The following is a 12,402-nucleotide window of genomic DNA, read 5'->3' on the forward strand; positions in this document are numbered from 1 at the left end:
TAACATGCCACAAATTACGTTTTGGGGAGTATTATATAGATGCCAGCTACGCATTTTCTTAGAATCCTAAGTCCTTATTGTAGCAAAGAAGTTGAAACAATGGTGCAAATAAAGAAGCATCACCAAACACTAGTTTTCGTCTTGTTCTTGATTATCCTATTGTCTTTAACAAGCAAGTCAGGATCATCATCATCATCAGAGTCATCAAAAAATCGAAAGCATCACTTTGTTTTAGTGCATGGATCGTGCCACGGAGCATGGTCGTGGTACAAGGTTATTACACTTCTCAAATCATGGGGTCACAATGTGACTGCCTTAGACTTGGCAGCTTCAGGGGTCAACCAAAAGCAGGCTTTGGAGCTCAAATCAATTTCTGAGTACTTTGAGCCTCTGACTAAGTTCATGGCTTCATCAGTGGGTGAAAGTCAAAGAGTAGTTCTTGTTGGTCATAGCCTTGGTGGCCTAGCCATATCCCATGCCATGGAACATTTTCCTCATAAGATTTCTGTGGCGGTCTTTGCTGCTGCTTTGATGCCTGGTCCAATGCTCAATATCTCCACCATTAATCAAGAAGACCAGGTATGCACCTTCCCTCACTGGCAGCTCTTTTTTTCCATGCTTGCTGCTATTTCAACTCCTCAAATTTGTTGTTTCTTTCTTATAGTTTTCGTCTTGTTAAAAAGAATAAAAGCATCTAAAACTTTTTCTCAATTTTTTTTTTAATTTTGGGTTAATTTGAAGTCACTGGAATTCTTTTTAAATAAATAATCTAAATATTTTATTTACTGATACGTTATTTAAAAAATATTTATGAATTTACATCATATTACTTATCTCATTTATAGTAAGTTTAAGATAAGTATATACATATTTTGTCTACACATAAATCACATTCTTTTATTATATCTCATCTGCATTTGAGATATATTAATTATTTTTTGTTCATATCTTATTTATATAAAAAATTTTCTCAATTTACAATATAAACGTGTTAAACAAATTTTCATCTATATAAAAATCACATTCTTTTATTATATCTCATCTGCATTTGAGATATATTAATTATTTTCTGTTCATATCTTATTTATATAAAAAAATTTTTCGATTTACAATATAAACGTGCTAAACAAATTTTCATCTATATAAAAAAGTGCATTTGGTAGTTTTCGTCACAGTTATCTCAATTCTCTTCTCCACTCTTTTTAAAATCTTTTTGGTTTTTCATAAAAAGGGATATAAAAAGAAAAGGCCATTGCTAGACAATTACTACGCTTATGATGAAGGACCAAACAAATCTGCCACGAGATTCTTCTTCGGGCCAAACTACCTCGCTACTTACTTATATCAACTTAGCCCACAACAGGTTACTATTTCTAATTCTCAGCTCTAATTTGTCTATTATTTTATACAATAAATAAATAAACATAACTCGGTTTAAAATGTGCATGAAGTAGTGATGTACTATTTTCGTTTGAATCTGTCTAACAGGACTGGAATCTAGCAACAACACTGGTAAGACCACGAAAAATATTTAGTGATGAAGATATGATAAATGTGTTAGCCCTATCGCACACAAGATACGGTTCAGTGAGTCGCGTCTTTGTTATGACGGAAAATGATCATTCTGTAGATCCGAAATTTCAACGGTGGATGATTACATATAATCCTCCTAATTGTGTTGTTGAGATCTCGGGATCCGATCACATGGTCATGATGTCCAAGCACATTGAGCTTTCTCATAATTTACAAATAGTTGCAAACCGTTATGATTAATAGAATGTGTTTTTGTGTAGAGCGTCTGTACGAGGTATGTCGTCACTTTAAAGGGAGATGTCTTGATTTCTTCTTAGATTAGGTATATGCCAAACTTTAGAAAATATTAAATACATAGGATACTTGTAAAAGACACATTAACGCTCAAGTTAAATAAAGATTCAATAAAATCTAATTTTAGAATGTTGTTACAATGTCTTCGTATATCTTTTACCCTCTATTTTGTTTGGAGGCCACTTACATAAAGACACAAAAAATGTCTTTTTTTTAAAGACATTCATACGTGGCATAATATGATTGGACATTTTTATTAAACCGGTTAATAAGCTATTTTTTAATAATTCAAAATAAAATCGGTTTATTAGAGAAAAATAATAAAACTAATTGTTCGTATTATAATTATTAGATTCGGTTTGTTCCGATCAATTTACACAATATAAACCAAATTATATTTAAATTTTTTATAAAAAGATAAATATATCCTTAATTTTTTATTTTACAAACATCTAAATCTCTAATAATTTAAAAATACAATTAAATTCCTATTAAAAAAAAATTCTAACCCTAATCCATTATCCTGCCCAAGCCCAAATTCAAGCCTAAGGGTGAAATGGTGAAGTAATTTGCAGCCTCCTGGGATTCTCCCTAACTCACTCGATCATGCTCAAACCTGGAAAGAAGGGATGTTCTCGGTAATACAATTCATCAATTTCCAGATTCAAAGTCGCAATCTTTCGAGAATTTACAGGAACTTACAGCAGGTAAAGTGGCTGCTAATCTTGAAAGCCTCAGGTCTGTGATGACTCACTGCAGTGCTGATAGAGTTATGTTGAGAAGGCATTCCTCAAGCCAAGTTCTTCCTTCTGGAAGTAAGAGACTTTGGTGCAAGATGTTTCTCTGGAGCCATAGGAACATACATAGACCTATTTCAAGCAAATCAACACAGGTGAATCCTGGTGTGGCTGTAACGCACAATCCATACGGGTACTCTTCCGACACCCTTGAACCGAAGCACAAGCAGTCACCAGAAAATGTGGAATGGTAAGTAGTATTGTATTCCATTCATTACGATTAATCACACGAAACCTTACCAGTTACCAATTACGAACGTGAGTGTGATTCAGAAGAGAGACGAGAGGATATTTCGGTTGAGTAAGAACAAGGCTTCTTCGAAATCTGCAGCTGATACAAGATTTGAGTTCTGATTCTCTCATTTTAAGGCTCTTCAGGTAATTTAATTTAATTTTTATTTTTCCCTTATTCTTCCATTTACGTTGATAAATGCTAATGCAATAGTGTGTGAAGTAGAGTTCTGTTTTTGTTTTTTTTTTTTCACGTTAGCTTAATACGCTTAGTATGTTCGCAATTGTTGATTCGCGGTGATGAACTGATTATGCGTTTGGTGCGGAATTTGCAATGCAAGCCTCAGAATCTTAGATCCTACTATTGTAATTTGGAAACAGCGAAAACTAGTGCTTTATTTGTTGAATTTTATCAAAGAAGAGGAAATTTATTATGTGAAGAAGTTTAGTATTTTGGAAATGGATGATAATTAATTAAGGTGAACTAAAGTGAAGTTGTTCTGTTTAGCTATAATATAGAATCCTTGAGACTTGAATGTTTTATCAAATGCAAGGGTGTTCTAAGAGGCGGCGCAGAGGTGGCAGTGAAGCGAATATCACAAGAGAATGACGGCGTGAGAGAGTTCCTAGCAGAAATTTCAAGCCTTGGAAGATTGAAGCAGAGAAACTTGGTTGCTCTGAGAGGATGGTGCAAGAAAGACATGGGAAATTTCTTGTTAGTTTATGAATACATGGATAATGGGAGTTTGGATAAGAGAGTGTTTTGTGATGAGAGCATGATGCTGAACTGTGAAGAGAGAATAAGAAATATCAAAGGTGTGGCCTTTGCTGTGTTGTATTTGCATGAAGGTTGGGAAGAACAAGTTCTGCATAGGGACATCAAAGCTAGCAATGTGTTACTTGATAAGGATATGAATGGAAAGCTTGGAGACTTTGGATTAGCAAGAATGCATAGCCATGGCCAAGTTGCTAGCACAACAAAGTTGGTTGGAACAGTTGGTTACATGGCTCCAGAAGTGATCAAGACCGGACAAGCCTCGACTCGCACGGATGTGTACATGTTTGGAATCTTGATTTTAGAGGTCATGTGTGGAAGGAGGCCTATGGAAGAAGGTAAGCCACCTCTTGTGGAGTTTGTGTGGGGACTAATGGTTAAAGGGGAACTAATGAATGCACTTGATGAGAGGTTAAGTGCTAAAGGAGACTTCAATCTGCAACAAGTTGAGAAGGTTCTTCAGTTGGGATTGTTGTGTGCATACCCTGAACCAAAATCAAGACCAAACATGAGACAAGTTGTGAGTATTTTAGAAGGGAACAATGAGGGAGGAGAAGAATCAGAGAATGAGAATGCGGATACTTGTTTGCTTCTAAAGTTGAAATCTGGGGATATTTTTTCTGAGTATTCTAATTATTTTAGCTATTCAACACACCCAACATTTGAAGATATTCGCCAGTCTAATACTTCTTCAATGTCTCTTACTTGGTCTAAATCTGTAGTTGAGGGTAGATGAATCTTTTTCCATCAACGCAATTATGGAGATGATGTGTTTAGGTGATGAATTTTTTGATCCATTTTATCACATTATATGATTGATGTAAATAATGTATCAGAGCATAAATGAATTGATGAACATATGATTGTGATCTAGTAATTCTTTTTAAACTCCTTGATTATATTATTGAGGACATTTTCATAGAAGAAATCCAGCTGTCAATTTTTTTCATATTACATGATGAGGAATGAAAGCCTTTCTTTGGTTAACGTAAAGAAGCAAAATAAGCACAATATTTTATTTATTTATTTATTTATTTTTATGATGTCTTAAGATTGCTGTTAGGTAAAAATTTTTGCTTAGTCTGCACCTAATAAGCTAAAGAAAAGAAAGATACACATTACATAACCAAGAAAAAGAAAACGTGATCATTCATCATTCATTCAACTTGAGATTTGTCAACAAACTACTCATATATAAACCTTAGACAAGTATTATATCAATTTCTAGTTTTTCTATGGTCTTCATTGTATTTTGTTTTCTCTTGAATGACAATACATAAATTAATTAGTTTTTTTTTTAAAAAAGTCTTATTATCTACTCCATGTCAAATGGTTTAAATATCAGAAGGCCACATTCCATAATATTGAATGACTACAGTGACATGTTAAAAGTAAGCAAAGATGATTTATCTTTAAGTTCTAAAGTAATTGTAATCAAGGGGGAAATGTCTAAATCACCAAAATTATACTTTTTTATCCAAATTTTGCTGCTAAAAAAGTTGTATGTTGATTTTAGAATTGTTTTCGATAGTAATTCAGTGTGCGGGAAAATAAAGGAAATAGATGGTTCTGTTAATAATAACAAATGCTGATTCTCTTGTTTGTAGGTACCCAAGGGATGGGAAGCTCTTTGTTAATGTTGTTTCGGTAGAAAGTGGTAAAGCTATTGCAAAGTCAAGCAAGGTGCTGGTGCAAAATGGGAGTTGTCAATGGTCAGATAAACACATTGAAATTATAAACACATAATATAGTCATAAAAAAGTTAATTACAATTAAAGACTTTGTTGGCATTATCCATTGAAGCTGTACTCTCTCATTTTTTACAATGAAGCAAAGCTACAGATTTGTACTTGATTGATTCTCCTATACATATCTCTAAATGTATTTACACAGCATGACTCAAAACCACGACGAAACAAAGCCTCCTTCTAAGCAATGGGTTTGTCAAAAAGCTTAACATCCATGTTCACATTCTAATACTTCTTTCCTCCTATTTGCTATCATAAACCAGGTTCATGAGCCCAAAAAGCATCTGAATCCAGACAAAAGAGAGAAAAATCGTGGATTTCTCTATTTGCTATGTGCCAATTGACAAAGCGAGCTTGTATCGACTTGAACAGAAAAAGGATGACCGGAAAAAGACAGCATTTATCATCTTCCCTGCAAGATCATATCCAAACTTGAAAACAAGGACCAACATAAAATATACTAGAAGCAAAGCAAAAAGCCCATCTAAAAGCAGTTTCTCAAAGGAATAAATAAATGGAGTTATTAAAATTTTTCTTTTTTCATCACAAAGACAGTGTTTTATCTGTGATAACTCAAAACTCCAGGAACAAAAAATTATGAGGGGCATCCAGCAGTTATTGGCAAGTGGTGGGCTACTGGAAAGAAATAAATAGAAGCTACAAACCCAAATTACCTACCTTGGAAATTTGGCATCTCAAGTATTGCTCTATGTTAAAATGTCTATAGTGGACAAATGAAGATGGCACCAATTTACTCAGACCATGCTTACATCAGTACTGTCATAAGCTTACATCTTAGGATTATGCTTTATCTATTAGAACACGTTGTTCATTGGAACCTATATAAATTTTGAAATACCATCCTTCTTTTCCAGAACAAAAAATAAAGCATACTCAAAGTTGTTGGCTATTTTCATTTTTTTTAGTAGATAACATTTTCTCGGTGAGGGTTCTTTACTTGTAGAAAACAACAAATTAAATGCACACAAATTGAGGATTCACCCAAAATTCAAGAATTATGAACATAGAAATCCTATAGGTGTTGACAAAACAAAACAAAATCAATATGCTAATGAATTGTAAGTTGAACAAGCATCAAAATATAGCCAAAAGTGCCTCATCCAAGAACAGTGTGCCTAACATTTTCGCAATTTAATCTTTATAGTAGATACAACACATAAATAAAATGCAAAACATTACATAGGCATTCAATCAAGCATGTGGTGTGCAATGTAGAAATTCAGCATAATCAAGCAATTTTCAGTGGAATTAAATCCATAATAGCCATAATCTAACACTTGCAACTTAACAAAGATCTACTAAACTAATCCTAACCTATCTTAACCGCTTAAATCCACTAACAACATGCAAATTCTAACTAACTAACTAATTAAAGAAAATAGACTAGAAAGCAGAGCAAAGAGAGAACCTGAGGTAATGACTAGGGTTCTTGAAGCAGAGAAACGGGAAAAGAATGCAGTGATGACTAGGAGCGTGACCCTTTGACCGAGCCCCTGTCTCGACAGGGCAAGCGCCGGCGCCTCCTGGAAGAGAGTGTCCTCACTGCCACTGAGGAAGGCGTGTATCAGCCCAAGAGCAAAGAGACTAGGGCTGCCTATGAGGCATGCTGAGTGTCATTCAACAGCATCTTGGCCGGCAGCCTCTTAGCATTGTTAGCGGCGCGACTGATGAGATTCTTGCAGTGCTCAAGAATGATGCTGTTAAGAATCCGGATAAGAAGAAGGAAATTGTGAAGCTTTTGAATCCTATTCCTAATCAAGTGTTTGAGAGGCTGTATTTAAAATAGTGTTAAATAAAATATAAGTCAACTATTTAGGTTCTGAAAAAAGATTGGGTTTTTGGCGTGGTAACCTAGCTAGCTAGATGTGATACGAGGGAGAAGACACTCCAAAGTTGAAATTTCCGGAAATTAAAAGGCGATTTTGACTAAAATTTTAATTTTTGGCGCAAAGTAAATGAGCTGCTTTAAAATAATTAAATATAACAAATTTTAAAAGTAAAATTTTATCTAAAAGATAGATATTTAAAAAATTATATTTAATATTAATTTTATAATATTTAAATTAAATTATGTTTTTAAATTTTTGTTATATAATAATCTTAAAAGATAAATATTTAATAAAATCAACATTTGAAATTAAATATTTCTTTTATATTAATAGATAAGATGGATAAAATAAAATAAATGTCTCGAATTATTTAAAGAAGAGCCACAAATCTAAAAAGTTACGTTGAATATTTATTTTTTTAATATTTAATATACCTTAGTCTTACGAAAAAAATATAATTTTTTTAATTTACGTGATTTCTTATTAATTTTTACCATAAATATGATTAAATCTAACAAAAAAATGAAAGGATAAATTCGACGCGAAAAATACAATTCTTCAAAATGACAAAAAATAACGTTCTTCAGCCAGTTTCGTTTGGTGTATGAGAGGCAAATTGACAGAAGGACTAAATTGTCTTCCGTTTATTAAAGTCAGGGACTTTTTTGTATTTAAATTTTGTTAGAGATGTATTTGTCAAAAATTTAATAAGTCAGGGACCTATCTGTCTTTTTTCCTTTGATTCTTTAGGCTAAGAACAAATAATTAGGTATAATTGTGGTATAACTAGTATAATTTAGTGAAGTGTAACTAGTATTAAATTAGAACAGTTTTCTAGAGATTAAACTAATATAATCCTAATATTAGAATTTAGTTATTTAAATAATACTTATGGTATTGAATTCTAGACCTTAGATATTTATACATTAGCATTGTGTTTGTAATTACAAACAGTAAAAATACCCTGACTAGACTGAATGTACAAAAATCACTCAAATTCAGACCATCTTCTTGACTACGATAGGAAACTAACAATTGTAATATGTTTATAGAAAAAAATAAATAAAAAAAGAAGCTAAGGATATATTTGTGTACTTACACAAAAATATTACTAGTTATAAAAAATAAGGATAAAAAATTCAAGATATTATAAATAGTTATAATAATATATTAGTTTACATAATATTAATAGTATATTGTAAAGATAATTTCATTTAAGTAAAAAGGTTTTTGGAAGAAAAAAAATATTAATAGTATATTAATACTTACAAAAAAAATTGTTACACCAACTATTAATCTAAGTAGCAGAAAAAAATTAATATTTTTAATTTATTATTTTTTTACTTAATGTTATTAGTTAGCCTACTTATGATACAATATTATAGTGTTAAATAAATTTAGATAATATTTTTTTATCAAGAACAAGTCTAAAATAAAATATTAATGATTTCAAGTAAAATTTTATCAAAAAGATAGATATTTAAAAAATTATATTTAATATTAATTTTACAATATTTAAATTAAATTATGCTTTTAAATCTTCGTTATATAATAAATTTAAAAGATAAATATTTAATAAAATCAACATTTGAAATTAAATATTTCTTTTATATTAATAGATAAGATGGATAAAATAAAATAATTGTCTCGAATTATTTAAAGAAGAGCCACAGACTTCTAAGTTACGTTCAATATAGTTATGTTCAATATTTGTTTTTTTTAATATTTAATATACCTTAATCTTACAAGAAAGAATATGATTTTGTTATTTTATGTGATTTTTTATTAATTTTGACCATAAATATGATTAAATCTAATAAAAAATACAAAAGGATAAATTCGAAACAAAAAATAACGTTCTTCAAAATAACAAAAAATATAAGTGTTATCTAGCGTATATGTATTCTATCGAATTTTGTTTGGTTTTACTTAAGGTTATGATCTTTGGGATGGATTCTGAACTGTAATTTGAATTCATTTATTAATGTGAACTTAAAAAAATGCCCATAAATATGATTAAATCTAACAAAAAAATGAAAGGATAAATTGAAAACAAAAAAATAACATTCTTCAAAATAACAAAAAATATGAGTGTTATCTAGCGTATATGTATAATCGTAAGCTCCAATAATTTTATTATACAAAAATTTGCAAAGTTGCTAACTTTTCTATAGAGATGTTTTCGGTAAAAAATTTTTAACTAACTATCATAAAATAATTGCAATAATATTTATATTAATAGAAAAAAAAATATTCATTAATAATACAATTATTTGAATTTATAATTTAAAAACAAATAATTTATCAAATTATCGTATAATTTAAAAAAGGTATAATAGTAATAAATGAGAATATTTACTTTTTTCTAATATTATAATCATATACTCCAAGAATAATGCTAAGACAAATTTTTTATTTTTTAATCATTTACTAAAAAAATAAAAAGGAGTAAATTTTCATACATTTTCTACTTATAAGAATAAACAATTTGAAAAAATGATAGTTTGAATTTAAATTTAAATTTGAATATCAAATAAAAAAATTAAATATCTTAATTATTTGTTACAATATCTTAACAAAAAATTGGATTTAATTTAAAAATTAGATATCTTTTCGCATTTATTAGGATATCCTTATTTCCAAAAAAAAGATTTTTCGTTATCTTTGTTAGTTATCTCTATAAATAACAGTGTTTATCGTGATCTTTTAAATCTAACACTTTTTAGTAATTTTTTTAGTCTAATAAAAATACTGAAATTTATTTGGCTTAAGCAGCTCTCACTGGATGCCTTTGTAACTTATAAGGAAGAATCAGACATGGACTTATCCGCCTTGGATGAGAAGGTAATCCATTTTCTGGGCTACAATACTCGAATATGCATTACTTTCTTGGCATACTCTATTTAACATGTCTTTAATTATCTTTTGTGATGTTTATAGTTGCTGTATTGTAACCTTAGTATACAAGTAACGTGTCTTATTGTATGGCATCTTGTAGCTTGGAAAGGGTGTTGCCGAGACACTGTCGACGATGATTCGCGAAGCTGTTGTGCAAGGGATAACAGCAGTTCTCCCAGAAATTGTGAAAACGGTTGGTTCTTCACCAAAAAGTGGGAGTGACGGTGCAAGGCTTTCAATTACTACTCCAATTGTTAAATCGCCGTCGGACACCTTGAAACGCAGAAAGCTTTCAAATACTCCTGTTACTCCACTGTCAGACCCTTTGAAAGAAATACTTGATGCCAATCCCTCAATGTATTTGGGTGACGAACCAGTCACAAAGAAGAGTACTTGGAGGTGCAAGGGAAAAAAGCGTGGATTACCGGTCAACGCAGTTAAGGTTTTATCTTTTTATTTTTAAATAACAACCATTAAATACCATTTAGGGGTGAAGAACTTTTTAGTATTCTCACATATTGCTATATTAATGTTAAGTCATTAAATACAATCTCTTCCTCAACTTATCTCCTTTTCATTAGACATGATGTCTAGCTTCATTGTTGAGTATTTTAGGCTCGTGAGTACCGATTTTTTCTTTGGTCATCAAATTGTGCATGTTAGTGACATTAGAAGGTTGATTAGAACCCTAGTTAATATTAGGGAGCTAAATTTTATTTGCTGATATTTATAATAATTTTATTGATGTCGTGTCATTTGAGATGATATTATTGACAAATAAGTAACAGCGTCTAAAATAATTATCATATTTTTTGGAGTTGCAGAAAGAATTGCAATTTGCGGAAAAGCATCCTCCGGGGTCTCCATGGATTTACTACGACAACCACGATCCAAATATGGACGGAGATGACATGCCACGTGTGAGTACTTACCTATTTGAAAACCGTTAGTCTATGAAAAATTTTTCATTTATAATACGCAAAAAAAAATATTTGGCCGATTTTGTGTGTACACTTTGAGTATATAGACATAGTCAAACTTTTTAAAACATACGAAAGATTAAACAAATGACATGTAAAGACGGTTAGTAATCATAGTTGGTAATAAAAAAAGATTGAACTTATAAATTATTTATATTATTTTATAATTGTATTTTTTTTTTACTTTTTGTTGATCAAAATAAATGAGTACTAAACTTTTTTTTTGTTGCTATTTTTTTAGTGTTTGGACCTTTTATTTCGGCCAACTAAAGAGATGAAATTTTTTAATAAAGAATTGGCCATTACATATTTGGAAACAATATGGATCCAGAGTAAGTAAAATTAACTTATTTTTTAATTAATATTTAATTTGTCATATAATTTTTTTATAATCTACTATACCACTATAGTATAATATTCTAATTTTATGAATTTAGGGAAGTGCTTGTTCCAAACGATCATTGTAGTGGCACACGCAAAACTCTTCTGACTATAATGCCCGGCAAGCCAATAATTGGTGATGTAAGAATTAGTTTTGTAGCATTTATTTATTTATTATCCTTGTAAAAATATTAAATTTGAATTGGTGCAGAATAACTCTGATTTTTTGTACTCCATAGGTCCTTACCTTAGTTTGTTCGATGCTCACCAAAGGATATTTTGGGCCAAAAGGATACAAATATGCTAACCAATGGTTTCTGCCACCGACATTTTTTGTAAGTCCCTTGGCATATCGAAATTTAGTCTTCAAATTTAATATATCTTCCCAGGTAGACTAGAAATTAACATAATAAGATTCCTAACTTAGTTTAATATTCATGGCAGCAAATTGTGTTAAGCCCGAAACAGAACTGTGTTCGCACAATGAAATACATCAAGGATAACTTCATGGGAGACCTTGCCACTTTACATCAAGTTCGTTAATTTTATTGAACTTTCAATTAATTCATATAATAATATTTCATGACTATTTTTAGTTAAGGTTATTTCCGGATGTTGTTGTAGATTTTTGTGCCAATTCACCTCAATAGCCATTGGTTTCTCATAGTGGTTGATTTACTTAACGAGGTCGTGAAATATCTGGACTCTTTCAAAAAGGGCACATTGGTGACAGAGCGTATGAGTGCCATTAACACTTTGTTAAATTATCTAGAGGAATTTTTGTCCGAAAAGAATTTTGGTGAAACACCTTCCTTTAGAAACATTCAATTTTCAAAGTATAAAGTCAGAGAACCAGATGTCCCGCAACAATCTGCCGAATCGTACGTTTAAATTTACCATTTATCAAAGTAAAAA

The 12,402-nt window shown here is 30.7% G+C and overlaps 2 protein-coding genes across 2 annotated transcripts; both read left to right on the forward strand.

Annotated features, from left to right (window-relative positions):
* Positions 1-87: 87 nt before the first annotated feature.
* Positions 88-1,824, forward strand: LOC112717467 (methyl jasmonate esterase 1-like). Its single transcript, XM_072204757.1, has 3 exons — positions 88-579; positions 1,232-1,363; positions 1,489-1,824. The coding sequence occupies exons 1-3, from the start codon at positions 100-102 to the stop codon at positions 1,771-1,773; spliced, it is 897 nt and encodes a 298-aa protein (XP_072060858.1). The 5' UTR covers positions 88-99; the 3' UTR covers positions 1,774-1,824.
* A 1,537-nt stretch (positions 1,825-3,361) lies between these two features.
* LOC112715495 (L-type lectin-domain containing receptor kinase VII.1-like) lies at positions 3,362-4,503 on the forward strand. Its single transcript, XM_025767273.3, has one exon. The coding sequence runs from the start codon at positions 3,557-3,559 to the stop codon at positions 4,364-4,366; it is 810 nt and encodes a 269-aa protein (XP_025623058.1). The 5' UTR covers positions 3,362-3,556; the 3' UTR covers positions 4,367-4,503.
* Positions 4,504-12,402: the final 7,899 nt, after the last annotated feature.

Source organism: Arachis hypogaea, chromosome 10 (genome assembly GCF_003086295.3).
Source record: "Arachis hypogaea cultivar Tifrunner chromosome 10, arahy.Tifrunner.gnm2.J5K5, whole genome shotgun sequence".
NCBI classification, from domain to species: domain Eukaryota; kingdom Viridiplantae; phylum Streptophyta; class Magnoliopsida; order Fabales; family Fabaceae; genus Arachis; species Arachis hypogaea.

What these genes read in the sequence shown, in the direction of transcription:
- LOC112717467 (XM_072204757.1), top strand. Translation starts at nt 100, where the DNA reads ATGGTGCAAATAAAGAAGCATCACCAAACACTAGTTTTCGTCTTGTTC. An exon ending in CCATTAATCAAGAAGACCAG is followed by an intron (nt 580 to 1,231) that starts GTATGCACCTTC and finishes TTTCATAAAAAG; the next exon opens with GGATATAAAAAGAAAAGGCC. An exon ending in ATCAACTTAGCCCACAACAG is followed by an intron (nt 1,364 to 1,488) that starts GTTACTATTTCT and finishes TCTGTCTAACAG; the next exon opens with GACTGGAATCTAGCAACAAC.
- LOC112715495 (XM_025767273.3), top strand. Translation starts at nt 3,557, where the DNA reads ATGGGAAATTTCTTGTTAGTTTATGAATACATGGATAATGGGAGTTTG.